Consider the following 17,140-nt stretch of genomic DNA (forward strand, 5'->3'; position numbering starts at 1 on the left):
ATGCAACAACCGGACGCAGTGCGCGGTGGTGGCCGGGCCCGACGTCTTCCCCGACCCTTGCCCCGGCACATACAAGTACCTGGAGGTCCAATATGAGTGTGTCCCCTACAGTAAGTACCCTTCTTCTTTTTTTTTTAGTCCTATGCTTGAGTCGGGCTGGTGCCTCAGGTGGCCTTTATGACAAGAGCTTTTATCCAATCATATTTCAGCCATCATGTGTTGCCAGGGTCCAAGAATTCTGCCCTTATGCCTTCAGAATCAACAGTGCACCAACAGTGGGGGGGGGGCTGTAGCTTAAAGGGAACAGAAACAACACTTTGGCGTTGACCACGCCAGGGCCAGCTAGCAAGCGCGTCTTTTGATTGGATACTATACTATGCTACTAGCTATGCAGAGCTATATAACTAACCGATGACCCCCGTGGCGATCTGAATGTGTTCATTTGTGTAGATCTGATGGTGTTATTTTTTTTAACCCACGGCGTCGGGTTGAGGAACGGATACTGATGTGGTTAGGGTCAGGGTTAGGGTTAGCAGATGTACTTTCCACGCCATTTTCACAAGGCACTTTCAAGAAAGGGGTTGGCAAAGGGGCCGGTGGTCAGTGAAGCCGATGCCTTCAATCATCATCCCCTCTGATGGCCATCGGAGGCAACTCCTGATTGTGTTGCCAAAGATGGTACATTACATTACATTACATGACGCTTTTATCCAAAGCGACTTACAATGAGACGTATTGACTCCACTTCTCAACATTGTCAACCTGAATTTATGGCCACAATTTCAAGTCTTCTTTGATACAGTATGATGTTCATTTAGTAGATGATTATATTACATACAGAGTCAAATAGACCATAAAGTAGAATATGCTTGAGGTCGAGGCTACCTTGGGATGGACAGGCCTCGACCACAGCGTTGTTTTTAATTTATGAAAGTTCATTTGAACATTTTAACACAACAAAAATGATTTTATTTTGTCAAATATTTTGAGATGTTAATACATATTTGCGGCTTTCTAAAGTTCAATTCTCAAAGGCCTGCCCTTTTTCAAACCGAATCATCAAGAGTCAAAAGAAACTATGATTACACTTTTCCATGGGAAACTCCGAGGGAGGACGGACGAGGGAGACAAATGGGCTCCAATGACGGCAGATGGTGATTTGACCTTTGACCACGCAATAACAGACCGGGAGGTTGCATTCGCTGGAGTGAAACCTTCGTGGGAAATAGTTGCTAAATATACCAACAACTGTGAAACTTTTCGAGGGGGGGGTTTTCAACCAGCGGAGTTGACCCCAAAATCTAGGTTACAGCTTATTGCATGATAAATGGATTCAGGGTTAGTGAATTAAAGACGTCTATTTGTCCCTAATGTTTATTTAACGCAGCCCTTCTGCTCGGAGGATTTTTCCAAAGGCAAAGGGGGGAAAAAAAGCAACTTGAAAAAATTGAAAACCGTAGTAAAAGCAACGTATGCTAATGCTTAATGCCATGATGCAACAGTTATTGGGGGGGACATAGTTCTCATAAAAGAATGTAAAGGCTGTCAATGTAGTGCAAAAAACAGTCCTGGGTGGCAGATTCCAAGCAGTACATTCAGATGATAATCAGCTTGAGCGTATATATATATAACGCGGAATACTTGATACCACTCCACATTACAACGTACAGGCCCGCGGAAACGCAGCGAGAGAACCCGAGTGGGCGCCGAGAAACAAAAAGGGTCTATTTCTGTACGCGCCAAGCGCTGCACGTCTTATCGTCGGCATCATTTTCTTCTTTTGTTTTCGCTTCAAACGTCCCTGCAGTGGAAGTCATAAAAGACAGGAGGACATGCAGAGTTGAGATAAAATAGTTAGGATTCATCCCAAGTCAATCTAGTGCTGTCTGTAAATCATACGTTTCTGCCAAAGATAGAACACAAAGTGGATTGAGCCTCCGCTGTTTTGAAGAAATTCGAAGTGAAATCTTGTTATGACTCAACCGCCTTGTTTCAAGTTAGTGTCTTTTTTCATAAAACAAAACAAAGTAAATTAGCTCCTCCTGAAGCGGAATTGGTTTAATACGCACTGGAGAAACTTTTGCTTTTCTTTCATCTTCCTACAATAACAAATGACTGCATTGAACAGTTTTTTTGTTTTTTGTTTTAACATTAGTTTGCTGCCTGCACAAATTCCTGAAACTTTTGTGTTTCAGCTTTCGTGCGAGCGTGCCTTGGCCCTGGCACGCCGTGCGCGCCGTGCACGCCCATGGTGAACCCCCACCCCCCCCCACTGAACCATTCAATTAGGTCCGGCCAAACGGCTCCTGCCTGGCGTCTAGAATGACCAGCAGATTAAATAATAGGACTATCAGAGCCCTCCCTGGAGCAGATGGAAACACAACCTGATACCTGCTTAATGCCCCACTGAGTGCACGCGCGGGCGCACGCTCTCCATCACACACACACACACACGATGGCAGCATCGAGGCCGTGTGTGTGTGTGTGTGTGTGTGTGTGTGTGTGTGTGTGGTTGTGGGATTTTGCTCCGTTTGAAACGAAAATACAGCGCCGCTCGTTTCGGGGATGAATCGCTGGGAGGAGCGGTGGCTCAGGGAGAACTCGAAAGCAAGATGAGTTGCATGCTGATCTGATAAACAATGTGCCCCCCCCCCCCACCCCCCCCAGGAAAGAAATAGACAGCGTTTGAAACCAAAGTCATTAGAGAGCTCGGCTAAGAGAGGCGGGGACGAGGGAGGAAAAAAAGATAAAGAAGAAGAGAGATGGCGCATTGGAGGGAGGGAGGGAGGGAGGGAGGGGGGAGGGGGGGCCTTTGACAGTACATTAGCAGTTTTCGTGTACTGACTAAGTGTTCGGGCTGGATCAGGTAGCACTGAGAGGATGCACTAGCGCGCTGCATGGGTGTGTTCAGCCACGTGAAATGTATAAAAATAAAGCAGAAGCACAGCTGGCTAGGTGTAATATTTTAAAACCTTTTTAATCGCAATCATTTGAATATTGAATTTCTCATGAACTAATGAGTGTGATCTCCCGTCGATTTGCCTCGTCAACATCAGAGAATGTGCATTCCTCCTGAATTTAGTTTGTTTTTTCTCAAAATATCCCCCCCTCCCCCACCCCCCCCCCGTCTCCAAAACAACATTTCTCTTTCCTTCATTGTCTCTCACATGCCGTCGGCCCAATTGATTGTGGACACGATGACCCCAAGCGACTTGAGTGGCAGAAAGACCAGAAGGGTGCATTTAGCGCGTACTCGAGCTTGTTTTGGTTGGGAATACGTCAAGCTTCTCAAAGCCCCCACAGTGAGATATTTAAGAAAGGAGCGTGATAGTGTCCCCAGTGGAAACAAAGCCACTCTTGAGACCGGGACGTCCAGCCCCGTCTGCCATCAAGGCCAATCGACGCTGTCAGCTGCGCTGTGCTGAAAGATACATTTTGCGAAAGACATTAAGCAGCAATACATCTTATAAGTGTTGCCATCAATCAATGGGGGATCAATGAGAGGAGGCTCGTTCAGAGCGACGCATTCCTAAAACACTCCACAACAAATCACCGCATTTCCACGTGCCCGGGCGGCGTTGTGACTTTAGTGCACTCATCAAGGGCCACGTCAATAACTCAAGCGCACCGGTAGCGGTTGATTACCCCCCCCCCCCCCTCAGGCGATCACCGATCAGGCCGGGTTCTTCTCCCCTCAGCACCCACATTTCCTACTACAGGGAGAATGTAAACAAATCTCAAAGTGGGTTAAGCAGCAAATTCAAATATGTGCTGCTCAGTTTTGCAGAGAATTATTGCCCCCCCCCGCCCCCCGCCCTTCCTTTTTTGTCTCCTTGAAGTTTTTTTTTTTTGGCTCGCTCTACCTTCACTGCTCTTCATCTCTTGTCCCTTCTTTTTTTTTTTTGCACTGCAGGATTTTTTGGGCTCTTTTCCAGAGTTAAAATCAAGTGCTCCTCTGTCTGGCTTTGCGCTCCCTGGCTGTCCTCGGCGTACACGTGTGCGCTGGTCGTGCGCCAGAACTAGCCCGGCTAGCTCTGGCGCTAATTAGCCACCTGTGTATACTTGTTTGTGGCACTGCAGGAGCACTATAAATATCCAATACATCAGCAGCTACTGTACAAAAGCACTCCTCCAGAAGCGAAGCCAATGCATGAAAAACAAGAAAAAAAAAGAAGCCATAGGATGATCGGTATGGTGCGCTTTGGGATTGTGTGTCTATCTGTTTCCTCATCTCCGTGCAGCGGACCCCTGTCTCTTTGACTGTCGTCATGAAGCAATTAGCCTACTACCTCGTTTAGTGTATTAATCAGAAAAGCCAGTGATATGTTATGCAATACCCGGGCAGTCTATTTTAAACAATAGACTTGGCTCAGTAGGAGAGCTAATTAAAAGATAAAAATCACCTTTCTTGTCCGTCCAATTAAAGGCTTCTGTCAAATTGGACCCCTTGCAGTAACTTCATCATGATAACACGAGAGGAGCCACATGTGTGTGTAGGAGGTACAGGAAGCAAAAAGAAACAGAATAGGGGGGGGACGTAGATAGCAAAGAGGTTAGACGAGGTGCAGAACAAATGAATTAACTGATAAAGAAAGGGACACGCTTAAGAGGTGGATGGGCTTTGGGTGTTGGAGGGGGAGGGGGGGGGGGGGGGGGGGGGGGGGGTGTACGTGACAGAGAGCGGGGAGAAAGGGGGCACAGCGGGGGCGACGGCGTGAGAGGACGGCAGGGGGCGAGAGAGGACGGCGAGGAGGGACCCAGAGGAATACTGTGGAACAATGGAAAGAAGGGGGAGCGGCTAAACGCTCCGTGTCCCCTCAAATGACCTTGGGCTGCAGATCAGAGACGGCGGTGATGGGGGCCACTGTCGGCACCGCCACCAAAGCAAACACACACACACACACACACACACATCTTCGACGGAAAGCTACTTAATAAACCATATGCTTCCAATAAAAATGCTAATTATCTTTACAGCGCGGCGCAGTCGGGGTTAACGCCGCTTCTGTTTGGGCGCGAATCGGAAACAGAGAGAGGAGAAGGTATCCGAGCAGCTCGTGCCATTAAAGTTCAGGGGGGAAAAAAAAAATCAATTAACGCGGATGCTAATGAATATCTAGAGGATTTGTCGACGGATGTGAGACGAGACAGGCGACGCGCTGCCACAGAGCGCCGCGCCCGTGTTTTAGAATATTCTCCCTTCTTCCACAGCTTGGTCCCAGCGATACGTGTCCGTGGTCTCTCACCCCGTCGCGGAGATCAAAAACGTCCGTCCCCCGCAATCCGGAGAAAAACAACAAGCGGGCGACCCAAATTGAATGACATTTGTGTGACATTTTGTTTGCCATTTAGTGTCGCCTACTTGTCGCCACACTTTCATTTTGAAATCTATTAGCCACTGTAAACCTTGAACTGCGCGCTTCTCTCCTTTGTGTTGGGAAGGTTGTACAAGAATCTGCCCAAAGTCCTTGTTGTTCCGGGTCATTAATCCTCGTCCTCTCAACCACAGTGTGGTATTGTTTAAATGTGTGTGTGTGTCACTTCCGTATCCGTCGTCCCTTGCTGGGCATGGACACACTGGCCGTTTCTCAATACCTAAGACGGCGAGAACGGACTCGCGTTCCGCGAGAATAGACTCGGGAGACAGACTCGGGAGTCCTGACTCGCAGGTTCGGGAGAACGGAGAACGGTCATTTCCGCAGTTGGAACAGCAGCTGACTTGATGACGTCACCACGTCAGCTGGTCTTGCTAATACGTTTTTATTTTAGTTTTTGACTTAAATATTTTACTATTCAGTCAGAAAATTACATTACGTTACTTTAAAAAAGTAGGATTTATAAACTTCGACATAAAGTTGTGTTTATTTTCCTCCGTCGTTGTTGCCTGTTGCTGAGGTGAAATGCATTCTGGGATATTTGGCTCTCACAAGAACAGACGAGCCTGCTCCGATGCATGCCCGGTAAAATGGGCGGGGCGAGTCACATCCGGGTATTATGACCGTTCTCGGCCTGATGCGGAATTTAGAATTGGAACAGTACTCGGGCTGCGACTGATGACGTTTCACGAGTCAACGAGAACAAAAGTCCACACAAGAACGCATATTGAGAAAGGGCCACTGTCTGCTTTCTCTCACATGGGAACTGTTTCCTTGTGGTGAGCCGTTTTATATCTAAAGTAAAGGCACACACAAACACACACACACACCCTTGCTCCACGACACCCACTTTTTTTTTTTTGGTTGAACACGATTGTCCCAGAGATTGCTTATTTATCTGGGAGTTGTGCTAAGCCGCACCAGTTACCATGCATATTTCATGAGACTAGGATTTAATGTGTGTGTGTGTGTGTGTGTGCAGGCTTCTGCGCGTCAGATGTGTTTTTGTATACAAGTCTACGCTGATGATGACTTTCTGATTTACAGAATATATGCATGCTATATATATATATATGTATAGATACTGTATAAAGGAATAAACACGTACCATACGTAACATCCTTCCAAATGTTTTTTCCTTTGAGGACCGTCATCTTTCCCCTCCCTTCCTTCCCTCCCCCCCCCCCCCCCCCCCTCCCCTCTCAGGGGACCAGTTCCGTTCAGCAGGTCTCTAACGGCCTAGAAAGACACAAGGGCACTGCCTGCAGGATTAGGTTTCTGCCATGTTCACATTCCACTCGGCCCCCTCTGGGAGCAAAGTGGAATGGAACTCATACGTTTAAGAGGCTCCAGGCGAGTGTGCACGTTGGGATGCGGGTCCACTCTGCCGAAGCTCTGGGGGATAGCAGTTTGGATGTAACAGAGGGGCAATTGGTGGTCGGGGGGGGGGGGGGGGGGGGGGGCTCCTGCCTAGTCGCGCAATGTAGGTGACACAGGAAGAGTTTTAACGTGTGGGCCGATCACATCCATTTTACGTTTTTTGCTGCTCTGTAGCTATTAGCATACATTGGAGAGCTTATTGTCCAATTCGCCCTGCACTACAGGGTCGCCACAGTTACTGTGATTCGTGTTTTACCATCAGTATTCCTCTCCCTGTCTGGGGAGTCTGCATGGCACGTGTCTGTCCCCCCTGTGTGTGTGTGTGTGTGTGGGACATATGCAGGCTGCATTACTGTCAGATAGCTGGGCCGCTCCTCAGACGCTTACGTAATGCCATTACGGATCACACACGGAGAGCATCCTGGCGCTCTCACAAGATTAGAATGAAATATGAGAATGATTATGAAGATCTGAGATTGTATTATCATGATTTCCTTATTATTGCATCATTAATCTATTTTTGTCTCTTGTCTCTTTCTCTCTTTTTTTTCTCCACCCCTCTTCAAATGTCTTTGGCTACGGCTCGTGCAGAGGTGGAACAAAAAGGTAAGTCTGTGAAGCAAGCCCCAGAAATAAAAAATAAAAAAGCTTCCGCGGGGTTGAGGTGTCACTTTGATGGGAGCGCCTGAAGCCTTTTTTACCTCGTGGCGGAATGACATCCCTCAAAGTCACCGCTGCTATTTTAAGCCGGCTTGATCTCGGCGTATGGAGGCAATTTAGAAACACTGCTTCTCATTAAACACACCCAGGGCCCATATTATTTCATGGTATCGCTCAGAATGTCACTTAACAAACTCTCCGCGGGTCGAGGCCCGTTTTTATGAGGGGCCAATGAACAGAGAACTGCATTGACATTTGATATTTCCAAATGCGTTCCCATGATATGGAAATTGGGCGAGTGTGTTTTGAAACAGCCAATGAAAACTCATTTAACATTCCCCTCTCCCCTCTCGTCGGCGGGGTCACAAAGTGTTATTGGGGACGGATTGGGAAAACCACAATGCACATCTGGCCCGTCTTGGCCAACATTCCAGTTAAATTACCAAAAAAAGGTCCCTTTGACTCGGTCGCACCGGTGTCCAACGATTTACTACGTCTCCCACATCACTCGTAAAACATGACCTCGGTATTCAAAGATGGGAATACCCGCCCGAACCGGGTGGGAAATGAATTATTATAACAATTGCAGAAACAGCAGGCAGTAAAAGGCGTGTTCGGCTCTACAGTTGGCTGCTCCTGACAGAGATAGAGAGGGAAGGCTAAAGGAAGGAACAGCTATGAGACTAATGAGGAGCTGGGGAGGGAGGCAGGAGCAGGGAATCGAAGGAAACGGGTGTGGAGGACAGGAGAAAAAAAAAAAAGGCCATTTTCTCTTTTTCTCTTAGCTGTTAGCGCGGGGCATTATCTGTTGAATGGGAGGCATGCTGTTGCCGTTCTCAAGAATGACAGCGGCTATACAACATCCAAATCACAACACAGTAAGCCGATCGTGTCATCGTCACTCACTGGCGGTTAAGCTTGAGTCGAGGCACAACTCCATGCTCACGAACGCTCGCAAAGGCCCCGTCAAAAGGAAGGAAGCCGGGGAGGGAAGGGTTGCCGTTTGAACGGGTCTAATGCCTTCTTAATTTTGCTCCATCAGTATTTCTCTGGCATTCTGCGAGGAGTGTACCAAAGTGAGCACCTCTTCGAGTCGGACCACCAGTCGGGCGCGTGGTGCAAGGACCCGCTGCAGGCCTCCGACAAGATCTACTACATGCCCTGGACGCCGTACCGCACCGACACGCTGACAGAGTACTCGTCGAAGGAGGACTTCATCGCGGGGCGCCCCACCACCACCTACAAACTGCCGCACCGCGTGGACGGCACGGGCTTCGTGGTCTACGACGGCGCGCTGTTCTTCAACAAGGAGCGCACGCGCAACATCGTCAAGTTCGACCTGCGCACGCGCATCAAGAGCGGCGAGGCCATCATCGCCAGCGCCAACTACCACGACACGTCGCCGTACCGCTGGGGGGGGAAGTCGGACATCGACCTGGCGGTGGACGAGAACGGGCTGTGGGTGATCTACGCCACGGAGCAGAACAACGGGCGCATGGTGGTGAGCCAGCTCAACCCGTACACGCTGCGCATCGAGGGCTCGTGGGACACCAGCTACGACAAGCGCTCGGCGTCCAACGCCTTCATGATCTGCGGCGTGCTGTACGTGGTGAAGACGGTGTACGAGGACGACGACAACGAGGGGACGGGCAACAAGATCGACTACATGTACAACACGGATAAGAGCAAGGAGGTGGTGGTCAGCATACCGTTCCCGAACTCCTACCAGTACATCGCCGCCGTGGATTACAACCCAAGGGACAACCTGCTGTACGTGTGGAATAACTACCACGTGGTCAAGTACTCGCTGGACTTCGGCAACAACGGTAGGTCCTCACCCCTCTTCCCGTTCCCACCCGCCTCCTCCTCCTCCTGCCTTTGTAATGAGATTGGTTTTCTACCTGCAGCCGGGTGTAATAAGAAAGAAAAAGATGCAGATTTGAGTACTTGGCATATTCATAGTGCTTTTAATATCCATTTGTTTTAATATTCATAATGATGGATGCTTTTTCTGTTGTTGTGACATAAGGAATACTTCCAAACACTAATCTTCCTCTAATAATTAATTCAGCAAAATGACTTAAAGGATGGAAGAAAAAGGAAAAGCACCATCTGTGCCGTCGCAATTCTCAATCACGGCTGCTCCCGTAACAGTTCTGCTTTAGTCAACCAAAGGAATAACTTGTAAAGACTACCTTCATCTGCACCTTTAGAGGAATATATAATGACATTATGCCGAGCCTTACATACTGTAAATGCCTCTTGCCTTTTACTGTACCACTTGCCAGCCTTCTCTTTAGTCTTCCCCCCCTCCCCCACCACCTCTTTAACCGTAATGCACTTTGAGAAGGGAGCCAGGAGTGTCTGGAGGGAACAGGAACCAATAGCGCGTTGACACAGGACATCCACTTACGAAGACGGGCTGAGGACACTTCAACTTGCGTTTGAAGTTATTGAGTTCTTGCTTTATTATTGACTCATTTATACGGCGCTTCTGTTGAACGGCTCGTCTCGTCACAGCGAGGCCCGAATCAAGTGCCAATCTAGTTCCATACATTTCACCCCTAAAACCTGATTTGAACTCAGTTGGTGTTAAACAAAAAGCTTTTACAAACTGGTGGTCGTGCTGTGCGGGTAGCATACAGAGAAGGGTGAGTATTTCCAGAAAGGGGTGGTGGAGACCAAAACAGATCAAAAAAAGGAGAAGGAACATGATGAAATTCTGCTTGATGCATAAATAAGTGTTTTCTGTGATGAGGGCTCGTTCTCACCCATTTTCAGCACGGGTTGAGTAGTTCGTGACTTCAGTTTGCAGGTCGAGTCATTTGGACGAACCATCCGAGTGAAAGGCCGAAGAAGGCTATGTAACCCAGAGTAACTCTTTCAACTCTGGTGTTAAGACCCCCCCCCCCCCCCCCCCCCCGCCATCCCCTCACCTCCTCTTCATCGATGGAAGGGCTTAGGTCTCTGGAGCCTGAAGGGCTATTTGCGCAGCGTAATTGCCTTTCAGCACCTTTCTATGGAGTGGTCAAGGCAGTCTGGCTGCATGTCTTATTAAATGATGTCTGAATTAATGCATGCTCTTACACGCAGTTAGGAAGCGCAGTACAAGGAATTATGGAGAGAGACAGCGTTAAAACTTGGTTTCCACCGATCCGTGTGCGAGTGTGAATCGCGTGCCGGGGTGTCTGACTGCGAAAATGTGTGCGAGTGTGAGGCTGTTTACGCATAATGACCTGTATGCCCCTGTGCCAAAAACTTGCTAATGTACTTGCGGCATGGGTTTTGTGTTGCTCTATTCATGAGCGCGCATACGTGTTCATCGGTGCGCGCTCTGAGAGTGTGATCGCTCTCATAATGGAGCATTTGGTGGCGTCTCGGGAGGCTCTGAAGAGGGGATCAATGGGAATTCAATGTGGAGAATGACCTCCAGTGCACAGCAACGAGCCCGGCTGCTGACCAGTGGGAGATAAATACACACAATCAATGGCAACCCGCTCCTCCGCTCAGCTCTCCGCCGTCCGCTCCCCAACTCAATGAAGACAAGGAACAAATGAACCACCTTAACTGCATGATTTTCCCATTCTTCAGAAGACGCAGCAACAAGTCGATTCGTTCGAGTCTGATTCTATTGTGGAATACGGCCCCCCCTGACAGTTCACGCTGATGTGTCTCTGCTTTGTGGTTTAGGGTCAGTATAAATATGCCAAGCTGAACTTTCCATGTTCGGTGTTTTTTTTCATTGTTTTCTCTATAGAGCTTGCCATGTTTTTGTTTTGGCTAATATGGACTTCTTAAAAGATAGAAAATGAGACAGGAAATGGGCCGGGGGGCTATGAGCGGGCCACAGAGGGCCGAGTACAGCTAGCGTGCAACACAAAGAGCACCAATTACTGTGTTTTGTCCGTCCGACTGGCGAACAATGGGAGCTCACTGGCCACCAAAAAGAGGTCATTCTGATCCATTTGCACTGTTTGGACTCTGAAGTCTATATAGTTTATATTATTATTAAGTCAGAACGTATACTTACATATTCTGTACTTCTAGTTCTGGTGTTGGTGCTTGTAATTAAAAACCCTGAATTCAGTCCTTAGAAAAATGACTTTCTACATGATCTGAAGCACTTCCACTGGCTCTCAATGGCTTTTGCACAGCTAACGGTGCTAACAGTGCAGAGAGCACAGAGCAAACTACTACCAAATGCTCCAGCCGCCCGCCCACAAAGTCTTGAATTAAAATATGCATATGCATTTTTTTTTTTCTACAATGCTTCACTTCCCGCAGTGCGCGGCGGGTTCCACCCCAACTAGTGTTTGCAGACAGACACCGTCACCGTGCAAAGACTGCACCAAACCCCCCCCTCCCTCCCTATTCCCCCCCCCCCCCCCCCCCCACCACCGGTGGGCCGATCCGTTTGCCCCGACTTCACCTTAGGCCAACAGATAATATGAAGGTCTTCTCCGTTACTTCACACCACGCAGCAGAAAGTGATCTTTTTGTGTTGCATATTCTCCTCCCTTGGTACATCAGAGTAGTGTTGCTTCTTCTTCGCCTGTTAAATGCCCCCCCCCCCACCCTCCCCCCCCATCTCTCACACTAACACAAGACATCATTCTTCAACTGTTTCTCTTTCCTTCTCTTCTCTCTCAATGCGCCGACCCTTTTTCTCTGCCTCCGACCCTCTCCCACATCACACAAAGTTAATTCACCGAGTGTCCTCAGATGTATATATTATAGAGGGCCTGCACAGAGTCGGAGTCAAAGTCACTTGTCTCCCCATCTCTCCCCCCCCCCCCCCCCCTCCTTCCAGCCCGCGCTCCCCAGACACTTTCTCTTGCTCTCTACTGTTTATGGAGTTGTTTCATCATGTCTTCTTACATGCATATTATAGAGGCCTTCCCTTCGCAAGTGGCATGGCTCCGATGAAGCATTTGAATAATTTATCATCTCCAGTCTGCCTTGCCACACTTTAGAAAGTTTTTCCCAGCAAAGTCGCAAAATTATTCATGTTATCTGCATCCTCGGGATGGGAGTGGCAAACAGGGACGAGGCTAAATAGATTTCTCCTGGTGTACGCCCCACTCGGCTTACTCACTGTCGTTTTCCGCTGCTGCCCCTCTGCTTATGAACTTCAAGGTTGATGATCTGATTAAGTTCTGATCGTAGATTCCCCCGGAGCACCCGAACACCTTGGTGCGAGAGGAAAAGGCACGACATTAATGCAGCTTTTCCAAAAGCAGGCCTTTTAGTTCTGTCACATTGAGACACCGTTTGGAGTCAGAAGGAGAAGGAAATCTGCTGTTCTGTAGTAGCATTTTATAATAATGACGACAACTTTAACAAAATAACACGTGTAACATTCTTTACACGATCATTTCAATGCTTTCACACACGTCAAACCAAAAAAAAATAACCTGTTGCAACAGTTCTATCTCTCAAAGGCAACCTCCAAATCTATTTCCAAACTCTAAATCATGCTGTGAAAAATAACTAAACCTGACTGCTTGCCTCTTAACAATGAAATGAAAATGAGCAACAAAAGATATTCAGAAGCCCAACCGTGCTGCCTTTTGTCTCTTTTTTACGCATTTGTTTGTCAAGGTTGACTGCAATTAATCTAGTTTGGAGATTTAGTGTAACATCCATCTAACCACAAATACAAAGTCCCTTCTCACTTGAGTGAAAGATTTAAAGTGCCTGAGGGCTTATCTTCATTGGGCCCTTGGCTAAGCCCCACCCCCAGCTGCTACTTAATCAAGCTGTCGGAGCTCCTTTCCCACGGACTGCACTCTCTGAATTAATATCCTCGTTTCACAGAACACTGTGTGGAGCTGGCCAATGCTACGCTATGGTTGGCCAGTCCAGAGCTGGAGGGGCGGGACTTAGCAAGTAGTCAAATTGAACATTCCCAAACCCTCTCACTGGGGTCAAAGTGGGGTTTTTTTTATACAAACCTACAGTAGCTAAAAAGTGTTCACCTTTTATCAACTAGAGCCACCCACAGCGTCTTAGTGAATTACTGAATTGGACGAGTGATCAAATGCTGGTATTCTTTCAAGTCTCTACACAGTTATATAGAGATGACCTCTATTTGCCACTCTTCCCACTCTGTCAGTTTACGGATATTTAGAGGTTCACCTTTGAACTCTTAATGGCCCGAATTACAGAGTTCCATTTCCTAAGGAAGCCAAGCGTGGCGTTCCTATTGTCTTTAGCCCCTCTCCACTCCTTTACACCACCCACCCACCCGCACCCCCCCCCCCCCCCTACTTCTTGCCTTCCTCGGCACCAGATTGCAATCAAGTGACAAGGCTAAGCAGTGCAGGAAATGTTGTAAGCAAGCTGAAGGAGGGAATAACAAGAGTTAATGGCTGAAGTGGAGACCTTGTCTCCCCAGATCATTAATTCGGCCAACCCTCAGCACGATTCTGCCTCCACTCGACACCAGCAAGCGGCCTGATAAAAAAAACCCGGAAATAAATATATAAAGACAAAATAAACAATTGTGTGCTTGCTAATCCCACAATCACATGGTGGTAATGTGATTTCCAAAATGAAACGGTCCAATTCTGCCATGTGACAGGAATCCACACTGCTGTGTGACTGTGCCTTCGTCCGCTCTCCCCTCGCCCGCCTTCGTCTCTCGCCTGCTGTCCTCCCCCCCGTCTCCCTCCTCTCCCAAACAGTTCTCGACACACGGAGGGGTGTTGGGGGGGGGCTTCAGAGAGCCCGCTGCACCTGTTTCCCTGCCTGCAGTGAGTCCTTATCGATCGGGTAGTCCCAGTCGGGGCCCCTCTGCGCACCTTTAGCCTCGGCGCCTCTTCCACTCTGCCAAACCCATTTAACTCAGGAGCCAAACTTCAATGCGCCTCGCCAGCTCGACCGGGGCGGGGGGCGGGGGGGGAAGACACCGAAGAGAGAAGCAGGGGCAGAGGACATCGCCGTTGTTGGGCTCTACTTTCTTTATTTTGTCTAATGGAGGACTAGCGAAATAGGTAAAATCTTCCCTTTGAATGACGGCCCGTGGTGATGGTTTATGGGTCACTCCAAACACTCAGGGCCTTCTATGTTTATACCTGTTGTCCTCTTAGAATGGACATTAACGCATGTCTGGAGATTGGAAGAGGTCTTCCCACGCACTAAAGGAAACTTGCTGCCGTTGTGACGGGAGCGGCGCCCTCACGCGACCTGGTGGCGGGCGGCGGCGCTCGCTGGCGTCCTATCTCCCAACAATCACTGCTCTGAAGTGCTGCGTTCGGTCTTATCAGCGAGCCCGAGCCAATGAAATGTAAAAGTGTGTGTGTGTGTGTGAGAATGTGTGCGCTCCAGCCACGGGGGCAGCGTGTTATCGCAGTATGCAGCCCTATTCAATGCCTGCACCACCATCCACCCTAGAAAGCTTTGTGCCCTCCAGTCAGATTATCGTTTTGCTGTTGCCCGTCTGGATCCAGGGTGTGTCCTTCCATGTGTGTGTGTGTGTGTGTGTGTGTGTGTGTGTGTGTGCGTGCGTGGAGGCAAGGAGGCAGCAACTTTTAGAGGAAAACTGCAGTAATCGTCTTAGCATATTAAGGAGCAGACCATAGCGGTAGAAGAGACACTTGGTCTCAGTGCAGGGAGCTTCTGTCTCGATTCCAGTCCCTCTACCCTTTGCTGCCATGTCACGACGCCAGCGGGGGGGGGACACTCTCCAGCACAGGATGTTCATCCTCCCGCTCCCCCTCCCTGCCTCCTACCTTTTTTTTGGGGGGCTTGTAGATTTACGATCCACTCTGTTTGCCGAGTGAGGAGTCAACAAGGGCATTCTCAGCAAACGGAGGCGGAGACAGGCAGTCGTACCCACGCGGGAAAAACACACCGCCGCACACAGTCCGACACACACACACACACACACACACACACACACACACGCTCTCATTTGTCAGATGATGCAGCGCCAGCGTCCCCAGGCTGACTGACAGCATCTCTGCGGCCCCGTCGGTGTGGTGACAGGCAGAGAACAACTCCGGGAACAAGTTTACTGCCAGCCTGCCATTGTCTCACCTTCCCCCGGGTCGGAAAAAAACAAACCGCGTGGAGAATAGAATGCTCCGAACATTCCAGCTGATCCGGAGCTCTGCATCATTCCAAACGGAACACACACACACACACAACAGTTGTCACGGAGTGGCAGAATGGAAAGGACTGGTCGTATATTTTAACAAGGAAGTGGGCCGTTTAGTCTTGACCTCGTAAACAGGAGAGGACAAAACAATTAAAGTAGTTATCTATTGTTATAGTTATAGTATTTACTTCCTGTTCAGGGAATTTGACCCGTAGATTATTATTATTCTGTTATTGCTTAACACAATATTGTCAAAATGCATTATTTCAAGCAATTTGTATTTGAAAAAAACCTTACTTTATAACAGAGGGTTCTGTTATTTGATTAGTGCCGGCGGCAACAGTTTGCCACGGTGATAATATGTTATTCTATTCAATTAATAATACCACATTAGACCTGTGAATCTTCACTGAGGCATCACGTCGCCTCTGTTCCACTTTGAAGAATCAAGACCAGCAGTCAGATGAAACTCTCCTCCCTTTTTATTTAGCCCTGTTGTGACATATTCACTTAGGAGTCATCTGAAAACATATTTCCCAGTGTTCAATGCTCGACAAATGACAAATCACACGGCATTTCCTCCGTTAGATCGGAACTTTAGTACAAAATGATACAAACTTTGAAGACGGCTGAATTAGTCTGACGGGCTCGTTATTCACTGCCATATCTCCATTCAATTGAAAGACAGTAAATTGTATGGAGTTATTCCCCAGACCTCCATGTTCCTCCTAGAGAGCCGTTATCACACAAGCGCCGCGACAACACATCTGTCACAATGTGTCACTGGCACGCGTGAGCGCCTCACACGGCGGGCAGCGATGCAAAGTGAATTTGGTTTGCACTCTTCGGGGTCGCACGCCGGCTCCCGCGGGCGTCCGTCGCGGGCGGGTTGAGCCGACGCCGCGGAGTTGTCGTGGTGCATTTACTCAAGGCCCCCCCCCCCCCCCAGCCCCCCCCCGAGAGTACGGCCCCGCAGCCTGTACTTCCCTTTATGCATGTTTCATGAAGCCGTTACGCCACGCGTGCTGCGCTTCTCGCACTGACGCCGCCGGTCAATTCATCACAACTCACAACAAGATCCCTGGATTTAAAAATAAGTTTGTTGCGTTAAGAGAGTGCAAAAGTGGGGGCCGGGATAACGTGAACACGCAAGCACACTTGGAAAAAAAGAGTTCTGGGAAATATACAGAAATGAGAGGAAACAAAGTCACCAGCAGCTTGATTGAGTCGGATGGAAAAGGGAAAGCTGCGTGTGTTTTCTGCTGTGGACAGCACACACACACACACACACACACACACTCTTCTGTGTTTGTGGCAGAGCTGCTACTTGAGCTTCCAGTTTGGCTGCAGGTGCACGCACACACACACACACACACACAACACACACATCACATTCAGATTGACAGCCAGTCCTTAGGCCACTTCTGCTGCGCGTGATTGATGGGAACATTCTGTGGAGAATAATGCAGAAAACCGGGGGGGCGGCGGTGATTCGGGAATGGGGAGCGGCGCCGTTTAGGTACGGAAACACTCCATTGGGTTGCGGGGGGGGAGAGAACAAGAGCGTAGGAGGTGTTTCATGGCTGTCAGTCAACCAGACAGACAGACAGAAAGAGAGAGAGAG

The 17,140-nt window shown here is 48.8% G+C and overlaps 1 protein-coding gene across 1 annotated transcript in view; it reads left to right on the plus strand.

Moving 5' to 3' along the window:
* The window catches only part of adgrl3.1 (adhesion G protein-coupled receptor L3.1), a 99,523-nt gene that overhangs the window by 44,352 nt on the left and 38,031 nt on the right, over positions 1–17,140 (plus strand). Inside the window, 4 exon segments of the mRNA XM_037473041.2 lie at positions 1–110; positions 7,347–7,361; positions 8,458–8,464; positions 8,466–9,241. Of these exon segments, the coding sequence (XP_037328938.2) occupies positions 1–110; positions 7,347–7,361; positions 8,458–8,464; positions 8,466–9,241 (908 nt within the window).

The sequence above is a fragment of the Pungitius pungitius genome, chromosome 9 (assembly GCF_949316345.1).
Source record: "Pungitius pungitius chromosome 9, fPunPun2.1, whole genome shotgun sequence".
Taxonomy (NCBI): domain Eukaryota; kingdom Metazoa; phylum Chordata; class Actinopteri; order Perciformes; family Gasterosteidae; genus Pungitius; species Pungitius pungitius.